This window comes from Panthera uncia (genome assembly GCF_023721935.1).
Source record: "Panthera uncia isolate 11264 chromosome C1 unlocalized genomic scaffold, Puncia_PCG_1.0 HiC_scaffold_4, whole genome shotgun sequence".
NCBI lineage: Eukaryota > Metazoa > Chordata > Mammalia > Carnivora > Felidae > Panthera > Panthera uncia.
This window is the reverse complement of record NW_026057585.1, coordinates 72295546-72307703: the sequence shown is the minus strand read 5'-3', so window position 1 is coordinate 72307703 and position 12158 is coordinate 72295546. Positions and strand designations below refer to the sequence as shown.

At 36.1% G+C, this 12158-nt stretch overlaps 1 protein-coding gene across 4 annotated transcripts in view; it reads right to left on the bottom strand.

Moving 5' to 3' along the window:
- FOXJ3 (forkhead box J3) overlaps positions 1–12158 on the bottom strand; it is a 149904-nt gene that overhangs the window by 55379 nt on the left and 82367 nt on the right. For all 4 annotated transcript variants that reach the window (XM_049617375.1, XM_049617373.1, XM_049617374.1 and 1 more), the window contains one exon: positions 6215–6298. In XM_049617375.1, the coding sequence (XP_049473332.1) occupies positions 6215–6298 (84 nt within the window). The remainder of the gene's footprint in view (positions 1–6214; positions 6299–12158) is intronic.

Sequence of the window (12158 nt, the reverse complement as noted above, 5' to 3'; positions counted from 1 at the left end):
GTTTTAACGACTAGGCTTACACATGTGATTTCCCCTCACTCTCACATTGCCAACCACCCTCATCTGCCTTATTTCTGCTCATTTAATAGGCCTCACTGCAACATCAGCTCTCTGCTATATGGCCGCAAAGTTCTCAAAACCCTTCTCTTTAGAGTACTTACATAATTTGTCATCCAAATGCTATTCTGAGAATGATCAGGGAACTATTAATTATGCTAAGACAACAAGCCATATTATGAGTTATCAGCTTAGCTTTCCTGCTTAAGAGCTTCGTAAGGAGAATCTGTCTTGCGTACTACCACTATTCCCCCGACATTTAGCTCTACACTTATAAAAGGTGTACACTCACTCTCTCAACGAATGGCATGTATAATGCAAATTAAAGTAAAAGAGGAAAAATTCATCCAGATAAAATGACCTACTATGTTCTCTCCCAAATCCTGACACTATTCCACCCCTATTATCTTACCTTTGATCATGCCCTCGTATCTCATGCCTCTCTATCCACACCCCACCTCAACAGAATATAAACTTCAGGAGAGCAGAGAATGTCTGTTTTGTTAATTGAGGCTTCCCCAGCACCTAAAACAGTGCCTGCTCAGAGCAGGCACTCAACACTCAGTAATTGTGTGCTCAGTGAATGCTGTTCTGTGTTGCCCTGCTTATCTATACTTGAAAGCCAAACCATAGAACCCATATGAAGGTACCCCAGATATTATGGTAAAACATAATTTCTCCTTCCTTTGTATACAATAACATGTCATATCCTTCTTAAAATACTTTCTGTACACTACTTTGTCTTTGTGTTAGAATTCTAGGTCTTATCAGGTCTCATTATTCTTGGTATACCGTACATTTTAGCATAATGCCTGACACACAGTATCTAGAGAACAAAGATCTGTCAAATTAACGTGGTAAAATGACAGCATTTCACAAAATTATGAGTATGTATTAAGAAACCTGATACTATGCTAATTTTCTAGAGAACTTTCTTATTCATATATATATCCCTAGCCCAGGCCATTGTCATTTCACAATGGCAACTCCATCCATTGAGGGGATTCAGAACAAGGCATCCCAAAACATGCCCCACTCCGGCACTTGATTTTTGAGCTGAAGGCAAACAGGACCCAGTAGATTCAGTAAAAATTACTTTCTCCTTCACTGCCCAAAAGAAATGAGAAAGGGATCTGTACCAGGAAGTTTTTACCAGAGATAACTTTTTATATCTGACTTTTCTGCACACCTGGGAAAACATTTATTTACCAAACATCTGCTCTTCTCTCCCCTTTCTGTGAATTGCCTTCTTCCTCTCTGAAACCCCAGACCACACTCCTTTCCTTAGCTCAGGGTGGTATATAAGCCTCAAATGCCTTTGAGCCTGATATCTTTGTGGGACTTCCATATACACATGTGTAATTAAATTTGTTTTTCTTGTACTAATCTGCCTTTTTATTACAGGGGGGTCCCAGCCAAGAACCTAGAAGGGTAGAGGGAAAATTAATTTTCTCTGCTACAGCATATTCCTTTTGCAAGGAGTATTTTTATAAAGAGCAAGTATCTTTCTTTTTTTTTTTTTTTTTAATTTTTTTTTTTAACCTTTATTTATTTTTGAGACAGAGAGAGACAGAGCACGAATGGGGGAGGGGCAGAGAGAGAGGGAGACACAGAATCGGAAGCAGGCTCCAGGCTCTGAGCCATCAGTCCAGAGCCCGACGCGGGGCTCGAACTCACGGACCGCGAGATCGTGACCTGAGCTGAAGTCGGACGCTTAACCGACTGAGCCACCCAGGCGCCCCAAGAGCAAGTATCTTTCTTAACTGTTTGATTCCTTTCTCAACACTACAGGCTATCAAATCAAAATAACTTCCTTGATTCCAAGGCTTTAGGCTTTCTACTCCTTATCTAAATGTCCATGCCCTAAATTCTTCACTATTGTTAAAAGGGTTCTCAATTATCCCACCTGCACTTCCTACCTGCCACTCAATCATGCACAATTTTCTCCAAGTGGAACAACTATTTCTAGGCAAAAAAATTCCACGCCAAGCTCCACTCCTCTTCCCAAAGGCCTTCCCAGGGCAGTATTATCCATATTGTGCTACTTTAGTTATCCTTGCTTGGTGTAACAGATTAACTAGTACTTGTTCTGTCATTTATAATCATATTCATGTCCCTAATTATGTGTCTATGTATGCATATATATTATACATGTATGTTAAATGTTAGGGTTCTCTTTTAAAATCAAGGACCATTAATTAGCTCGCAAGATACGCACACATAAGAAGAAATTTGATTCAGTAATGTGGTCTTCAGCATAGTACATACTAGTGGCAGGACAGGACAGTTGTAAACAGCACAGACTCTAAAGGCAGACTACCTGGGTTCATAATCCTGGTCTTGGTACCCAGTGGTCTTAGTACCCTTTGACAACTTACTCAACATCTATACCTATCCGTTTCATAATTTGGAGTTACTATAAAAATTACAGGAGTTAATATACATAAAATTCTTTAAAGCATCTGGCACATACACTCAATACAATTATCTATTATTATTACAATGTTGTCTTAGCACACAGATTTCTACAACAAATCATAAGCTGGATGGCTTATCAACAAATGAAATGTTATTTCTCACAGTTTTAGAGGCAGGGAGCCCAAGATCATGGTGCCAGCATGGTCAGGTTCTGGTGAGAGCCCTCTTCCAGGTATTCTCATGGGTATTCCCACATGGTACAGACAGCTGGCTAGCTCTTTGGCCTATTCATGTAAAGGCACGAATCCCATTCATGACGGCTTCATCCTTTTGACCTAATTACCTCCCAAAGGGCCCACCTCCAAATACCATCACACTGGAATAAGGCAGGGTTTCAAACATATGAATTTGGGGGGTTTTTGGTTGTTTTTTTTTTTTATTTTTTTTTAACGTTTATTCATTTTTGAGAGACAGAGAGAGACAGAGCGGGGAAGGGGCAGAGAGAGAGAGGGAGACACAGAATCTGAAGCAGGCTCCAGGCTCCGAGCTGTCAGCACAGAGCCTGATGCGGGGCTTGAACTCACGAACTGCGAGATCACGACCTGAGCCGAAGTCAGACACTTAAACGACTGAGCCACCCAGGCACCCCAAACATATGAATTTTGGAGGAACACAAACATTCAGTTCATAGCAGCTGTCAAGACTTCTATCTTCTTACTTTATAACTGAGGATACTGAAGCTCAAAAAATGTCTAACAATTTGCCAAAAGTCACAAGAACAAGTAAATTGTAAAGCCAGAAGAGAAACACAGGACTCCTAGTAAAGGTGCCCATTCATTTCACCATGCTAAATTTTATTCAATATATTTTTAAGGTCTACAGGTCCATTTTATGATAAAAGTGGTAAGAAAATGGAAGAAATAAGAAAAAGGAAAATGAGAGACATTTATACTCAAGAATTAAGAAAAGAAGAAAGGGACACTGTAATGATCAGGCCAGAACATGGGCTTCTGTTCAAGTAAATAGAGGGACAGGGAGGTGGTCCAGAGAACTGAGTTAAGAATATTAGGCTGGAAATAATGATCATGCTTCATTTTTCATTTAGGACATAAAGACATTGTTACTTGCATTTTTAAAAATTCTTTCTCTTCAGCAGTTTAGAAAGCCAATTCTGTTCCACTACAAGCTCATCTCTTCAAAAATGTGTGAAATATTTTGATTTTTCACATAGAATTCTGATGTTTACACATGGAAAAAAATAACAAATTTCAGAAATTTAATAAGAATCTTTGAGGGATGTCAACATATTTGCCATCAACATTTTAAAATCTTTTAAAGATTTAGAGGTGTCCAACTGGCTCAGCTGGTAGAGCATGTGACTCTTGATCTTGGAGTGCTGACTTTGAGCCCCATACTAGGTGCAGAGATTACTTAAAAAAATAAAAATAAATAAAATCTTTTAAAAGTTTCAACTTATGGGTCATGTTTAGTTTTTGAGAAAACTTTAAATACATGAAAATCACATTCAGAACCATCACTATTTGACTGTCTTACACATTTCCTTAGATAAGACCCAACGGTCATTTAAAATACAAACTCTGTTCTAATGAAAATATTACTACCCCTCTACTCCCAAGAAAACCTCTAAATGAAAAATATAGACATAACCAGCTTGTCAAAGCAATAAATTTTGTTTTGAAAGATTATCGTTTAGAGAATTTGTTAAACAACATCTGTCTCCCTGATTATATGTACTCTGCTTACAGCTAGAATTTTCTATATAGTTTCTCTCTTATGGTAGCAACCAATACACAGCTCAGGCCAAAATAATTATCAACAGTACTAGCCAAAAGGCTCTGGTACTGGATATTTTATGGGACTATACTACAAAGATAAGTTGTTGAAGTTTTTACACACATTTTAGCTTAAAATGAAAATAAAAAGATAAACATCAGAAAATATGTCCAAAATTCAAGAACACATGCTTTGTATGTAAAACATACTTCTGTAATCTGAATCCTTTATTTCTATAAACTTCCACTGTAAACTGGACAATATGGTCTTCAGAAAAAAAAAAAAGGACTCTCAGAGTGATTGCTCTAAGAACTATGAAACAAGAATAAAATTTAAAGCTGATACCCAAAAGAAATGCACAGTTGTCAACCCAACTATCAATTCAAATTTCCAAAAATAATTCAAGTTCTAGGCACTGCAGAAAAAGAACAAATGGTTGAGAAGACCACAATTCCTCAACCCTCCAAGATATGCATCCCTGCTGATGCTCTGGGTTAACAATGTGGATACCTCTCTCCTTCCTTCACATTCTGGCAAGAGATGCTAAAAATTTTGTGCTCCACGTTCTCACACAATTAAAGTCCATGTGCTAAGTCTCTTCTAAAAGGCGGAAGTGGGAGGGCAGGAACTGAGGTTGGTTCCCTCTCAAATCATTACATGCATAGTTCATCAGCATCTCAATCTTAAAACTGTTAACAGAAGACCATCCCACCAATATGAAACTTTAATTTCTTAAACTTTGGTATGTACAAAACCAAAAAGTGGGCCTAAGAGTTCACCTCTAATTCCATATAGCTTGGTAACTGGAGTATCGAATTCCTTCTGCTGGCTCCATAAATCTGCCTCACTAAATCCCATTGCACCTATACTTCATGAGCTCGCCTGATCCCAACTTAAACCCTCAGCTTAATTAAGGTCCTTATCTTTAAGATTGAAAAGTTTTATCTCTCTACCAGGAAGGGGCATAAAACAAATTTATCTGACCAAACAATTACCCAGTTTCCTTTATCTTATCTTATTCCCTTTGCCCTGATTTATTCTGAAAACACTTACTGATACTTATAAGCTGTGAAAAATACTAACACTGGAGATACAAATATATTTTCTCTGCTCTTAAGGGATCACAGTCCAGGGAAGGAGACAAATATAGAAACAAATAATTTCTACCAAGTATGAGAAATTCTATAAAACAACTTTGTAAAAGTTCTACAAGAACACAACGAATTGAGGAAAGGTTTCACAATGCAGTTAACATCTGAAATGAGTCAAAGAATAGTAGGGTAGAATGGGGTCTGTATGTGTTTTAGCTGAGATGGAAATACAGAATGAGGAAAGCTGAAAGGTAAAGTTAATGTCTGATGATAGCCAAAGTGCTGACTAAAAGTATGTTACAATAAGTATCCTAGGATATCAACTAGAGCTCCTTTTCTCTTTCGTTCTTGCAAATTCATTCTAACCATAAATTCCCAAGAATGATCTTACAAACAACACAGAGGCACAGATTTTGTACACAAAATAATTATTCCATGGTTGGAAGCAGGAAAAACCATTTTGAAAGCCATCAGGAAAATTCAATGTAATCAGACTGATTCTCTGCAGTGAAAAGGAACAGCTCTGTTACATAAAACCAGTCCTCGGTGTTGGAGATACAGAAGAAAGAATACCAAATTACAATTCAAGAGACCTGGACTCAAGTCTATGGGAACAGTTATGCCATAATTACGAAACAAACCTTTTACTTAATTCCTAAACTGCCTACCTCACTCAAAGAGTTATGAAGATCAAATAAAATGAGTCTGAAAGTGCTCTGTAAAAACAGAAATGCTATACAAATAAAATACTACCTTCATTAAGGTTGTAGTTGCTATATAGGAAATGAACTTTAAAAAGCTGTACTGCTGACATAAACCCTGCCATATTCAATTTGTGATAAAGAGCGTTTTACCCGTTCTACAGATCGTGCTCTCTTCTTTGGCCGAGTAGGCAGTGCATCTTCCTTCGGATTGGTGTCTATTGCCCAGTAGGACCCCTAAAGAAAAAGAAAGAAATATTAACAGTATATCACAGCAACTCTATAAGGTTAAAAATGGATTTTTACAATCTTCTGCTCCAGAAGCAAATATTTTGCAGATACAACAGTGGAAAAGTAGCATGAGAAGAAATACTAGCTTTGCACTGAGAAAAATAAGGTTTACATGAGAAAAAAGGTCCATTTACAACTAGATTATTAAAGAGGAAAAAAAAAATCACAATCTGAAGTAGTTAAGTCCAAGAACTTCTGCCACAGCCAAAGAACAAATGAACACACTTTTTAAATATATACTAATTCTTTGGACACATATGATAATTACAACAGCATATGACATTCAAGTCTGGGGAGAGTTTTATATATATAAAGATACTACAGTTTCCATACTCTAGGACCTCACAAATCTAAATGGTAAATGAAACCATTTATATAAAGACAAACTGCTTGAACACATTTTATATAATAAATGCATCCTGGAGAGCAATGGTCTGTACATAAATCTTTTATTGCTTATTCTGTTAAAGCTTTTTAATTATTTATCCTCTCTTAGATACAAATTCTCAAGACCACTCATTTGAACATACATATTTAGCACCTACTGTGTTCCAGGCACTCAAGAATTGGGACTCCCTCAAAAAATATTTGAAAAGTATAGATCATGAAGAAACCAAAGCTCAAAAAGAGAAGTGGTTTGTTCAACCAAGGGTATGAGAACCGGGACCAGAACCAAGGCGTGCTTCCTTTCTCCCTCAGTTAACTTGTTTATACACACACACGCACACACACGGGAGGAGGGCAAGGAATGAGGGAGAAAGTAAAAGGAAGGGAGGGAGATATGCATTTCAGAAACAGAAATACAATGCACATCCCAGTTTTATAATTTTACAATTAATCCAGTGTTAAAAGTTTAATCTTTGCCTCTATTACTTCATTAACATTCTCAGGCTGTTTTTTCAGGCAGTATTTGACAATGAGGGGAAATATAGCTCTCATCTAACAATCCTCATTCTTTGTGTCCAACATGAATTATCTGCTTATCGTCTTTTAAGCATACGTACCATGTTCTTTCACACAGCTTTGCCTACCCTACATGCTGATCTCAGTACCACTGACAAACTCACATTCTACCTTCAAAACCCGGCTCAGATCCCATCTAAAGGAATCCTTCCTCTGATCCTCCTACTAAATTCATCACTCTCTCCCTCTGTAAGATCTCCACACATTTTATACATTTAGACCACTGACTGCACTTTACATTATAAGCTTATTTATAGGTCTGTATCCTTTCTGGGCTGAGTTCCTTAACGGTAGAAACTCATTTCTATATCCACTGCGCCAGGTACAATGTCAAATACATAGTAAGTACTCAATAAACATTTTTTGAAAAACGAAGAAGAGCATTTGAACAGTGCCAACAATTTTAAGAGTACAGGGTATGATACCAGGTCTTCCCAGGTCCTAGTCTATAAAGGTACCTCAACTTAGCACTCATTTCATCACCCAGCCATTACTGGAGGATTCATCTCTATCTTTTCAAAGTAGTCACTGTGGTTTCAGCTAATGAATCTAGCAGACCTGATATAAACTTGCCAAGAACCATGTAAAATGTAGACACTACAGAAATTAAGCACTAAAAATGAAAACAATGATTTTTGAGTAGGTTCAGCTAGCAAGTTGCAAAATAAAGAAGGAAAAAAGTTTTATATTCCGTTGTTATAGAAGCTGAAAATTAAAGCAGGAAGACAAATACCAACACTTGTTGAACAATAGTTTAATGTTCATGGAAATGACAAATTCCAGTGTTTCATGCTGTTTTCATGGTGTACACTTGTGTGTTAATCTGGGGAAACGGTTCACTGTCCAAACTTCAGACTTATTAAACATTTTAATAAAACTATTTTTAAAAGTATCTATTCTTCCACACAAAATATGATGGGTGTAGCTTATCACAAAGAAAAAAATTGTTCATACGCCTAACTATTTAGGATATAGTCACAAAACCCTGAATGCCTAAATGCAAACACAAACCGTTGAAATTCACAAAAGAAATTGTAAAATCATCCACCTTAGGTAGCTCTTGCTAACCTACTGACTGAATTTCATCTGCAAAATCACAGGTTTGGATTAAATGACCTTAAAATTTCCCTTCACAAATGAAAACCACAAGATACCACTTCACACCTATTAGGATGTCTATTATCAATCAATAAATAATAAATAAATAAAATAAAATAAAATAAAATGTGCTGGCAAGGAAGTGGACACACTAACAGAATGCAAAATGGTGCAGTCACTGTGGAAAATGAGTGGCAGATTATCAAAAAATTAAACACAGAATTACTATGTGATCCATCAATTTCACTTCAAGGTATATATCCACAAGAATCAAAAACAAGGACTTGAACAGATATTCATATCCTCATGTTCACAGCAGTATCATTCACAATAGTTAAAAGGTAAAAGCAACCCAAATGTCCATCAATAGATAGATAATATGTGGTGTAAACACACACACACACACACACACATATACACACACAATGGAATGTTATTCAGTGTTTAAAAGGAAGGCAATTCTGTCATATATGCGATAACATGAGTGAACCATTATGACATCATGCTAGGTGAAGTAAATCACAAAAAGACATGGTGTAATTCCACTTACATAAAGTACCAAGAATAGTCAAAATCACAGACACAGAAAGTAGAATGGTGGCTGCCATGGGCTGGGGGATGGGAAGAGGAAGAATTACTATTTAGTGGGTGTAGTTTCAATCTGGGAAGTGAAGGAGTTCTGGAAATAGATGGTGGCGATGGTTGTACAACAATGTAAATATGCTTAATGCCACTGAACTATACACTTACATGGTTACAATGATAAATTTTATGTTCTATATCATACCACAAAAGGTCCCTTTCAGCTACCTTTAAAAAGCAGTTATCTTTGTTCTTCCTTAATAATATTTCTCACAGAAACTGAGCTGCCCAAATATAACCTATCTACAAACACACATTTCATCTAACTTCTTCCCAGAGTAAGGCCTACTACTCTAGGCTCATGTGCAACAAGTAGGAAACAACAGTTTATTGTTGTGATTTTATTTTTAAAACCAACTTCATTGGAGTATATATATTTTTAAATGAAGTACACCCATTTGAAATATACAGTTCAAGGAGTTCTGACAAACGTATACACTCATGCAATACCAAAATCAAGATACAGAACATTTCCATCACCCCAAAAGGATCCTTTTTGTGACTCAGCAAGCAATTCCCTTTCCTTTGCCCCCACCTCCATCCCATACAACCATTGATCAGCTTCCATTATAAATTATTCACCCTTTTCTAAAATTTCACATAAATGGAATCAACCTGTCAAACTATTTTCCACACTGACTAGCAATGCATGAGTTCAGCTGCTCTATGTCCTAACCAACACTTAGTATTTTAAGTCTTCAAGGACAAACAATATAGTGGAAGTTGTCATTGTAACTCAGTGATTTTTATGTGTGCTTCCTGAATGAATAATGATAGTAGGCAGCATCTTTGCATGTGCTTGCCATCCATGTATCATTTTGCAAAGTGTTGAAAACTTTTGCCCATGTTTTATTTGGATTATAAGACTTTGGGTTATTTGTATTCCAAGAATTTTTTAATATTTTTTGAGTAACAAAAGAGATATAAATAGATAGAAAGATAGATAGATATAGATATAGATAGATAATGTATAATAAATATTTTCTCTCAGTCTGTGGTTATCTCTTCATTTTTATTACAGCATCACCTAAGGAGCAAAAATCTTAAATTCAACAAGTCCCAATTATCAATTTTCATTTTGTGGTCTGTGCTGTTTGTCTAGCTTAAAAAAATACATTTGCCTACTCCAACATGGCAAATATTTTCCTCCATTTTCTTCTAGATGTTTTATAAAATAGTCTTAATTTTTATGCTAAGGTATCTCATCCACTTAAGGTTAACTGCGTAAGTCTGAGATAAGGATCAATATAAATTGAGTCTATTTCTGAACTCTATTCTATTCCATTGATCTACATGTCTATCCTTATACCAATACCACTGTGTCTTAATTATTGTAGCTATGTAGAAAGTCTTGAAATCAGGCACTACAAGTCCCACAACTTCATGTTTTGTTTTGTTTTTCAAAACTGTTTGCTTATTCTAGGTCCTTTGCATTTCCTTGCAAAGCTTGTTGGTGGGGTGGGGTGGGGAAGGGAAGGGGAAGGGAGGGGAGGGGAGGGGAAGAAAAGTATGCTAGGATTTTTATTGGGATTGCATTAATGTTATAAATCAATTTGGGGAAACTGACATCTAACAGTGAGTCCTCTATTCCACAAACATGCTGTATCTCTCCATTTACTTAGGTCTTTTATTTCTCTTGGTAATGTTTTACAGTTTTGAGTAAACAGGTCTATATTTATTTTGTTAAAATACATCCCTCAAGTATTTCATTATTTTGCTACTGTAAATGGAATTGCTTCTGTTAACTTGCAGTCATTCCTCAGTAATATAAAGAAATTATACTGACCTTGTATCTTCTGACTTTGCTAAACTCACTTATTAGTTCTAGGGGCTTTCCCATAGATTAGGATTTTCTATATATGCAATAATGTTGCTTCCAAATAAAGACAGTTTCACTTACTATTTTTCAATATGGATGTCTTTTCTTTTTCCTGCCTTACTCCATTGGCTTGGACCTCTAATAGAATGTTGCACAACAGTGGATACAAACATCTTTGTTCTTAATCTCAGAGAGAAAGCATTCAGTTTCTCATCATTAAATATGATGCAAATTGTTAAGTTTTTGATAGGTTTCTTTAATCAAATTAAGGAAATACCCTTTTATTCCTAGTTTGCTGAATGAGTGCCAAAACTTTTCTACACTTAAGATGATATGATTTTTCTGTTTTCTTCTACTACATGGTGAGTTACATCAATTAGTTTTCCAATTTTAACCTGCATCGCATTCCTGGGACAAATCCCACTTGATCATGATGTATTCTTTTTATGTATCAATAAATTTAGTTCGGTGCTATTTTATTAAAGATTTTTGAGTAGTCTATTTTCACAAAGGATATTGGTCTGTAGTTTTCTTATTGTTTCTTTGCCTGACTTTGGTATCATGGTGATGCTGAACTCATGAAATGAGCTGTAAACTGCTACTTCATCCACTATTTTTTTAAAAGTTTCTGGAAGACTGGCATCACTATTTCCTCAAGTATTTCAGCTTCTGGTTTCGTTGCTTTTGTTTGTCCATTTTCTATTTTATTTATTTCTAATTTTACCTTTATTGTTTCCTTCCACTTACTTTGGGTTGAATTTGCTCTTTATTTTCCTAACTTCTTAAGGTAAATGCTTACATAACTGATTTCAGACCCTTCTGATTTTTCTAATTTAAAGTTTTAAGCTTCTTTCTCAACATGCATTGGCTGTATGTCACAAATTTTTATATATTCTGCTCTCATTATCATACAGTTCAAAATACTTTCTAATATCCCTTATGATTTTTGTTGTTGACCCAGAGGTACTTTAGAAATGTATCATTTAGGGGCGCCTGGGTGGCTCAGTCAGTCGGTTGAGCGTCCGACTTCGGCTCAGGTCATGATATCTCACAGCTCGTGAGTTTGAGCCCCGCGTCGGGCTGTGCTGACAGCTCAGAGCCTGGAGCCTGCTTCAGATTCTGTGTCTCCCTCTCTCTCTGCCCCTAATCCATTCGCATTCTGTCTCTGTCTCTCTCAAAAAATAAATAAACATTAAAAAAAAAAAAAAAAAAGAAAGAAAGAAATGTATCAATTAGTTTCTAATTTGGGGTTTTTAAAATATATTTTTGTTACTGACTTCTAAT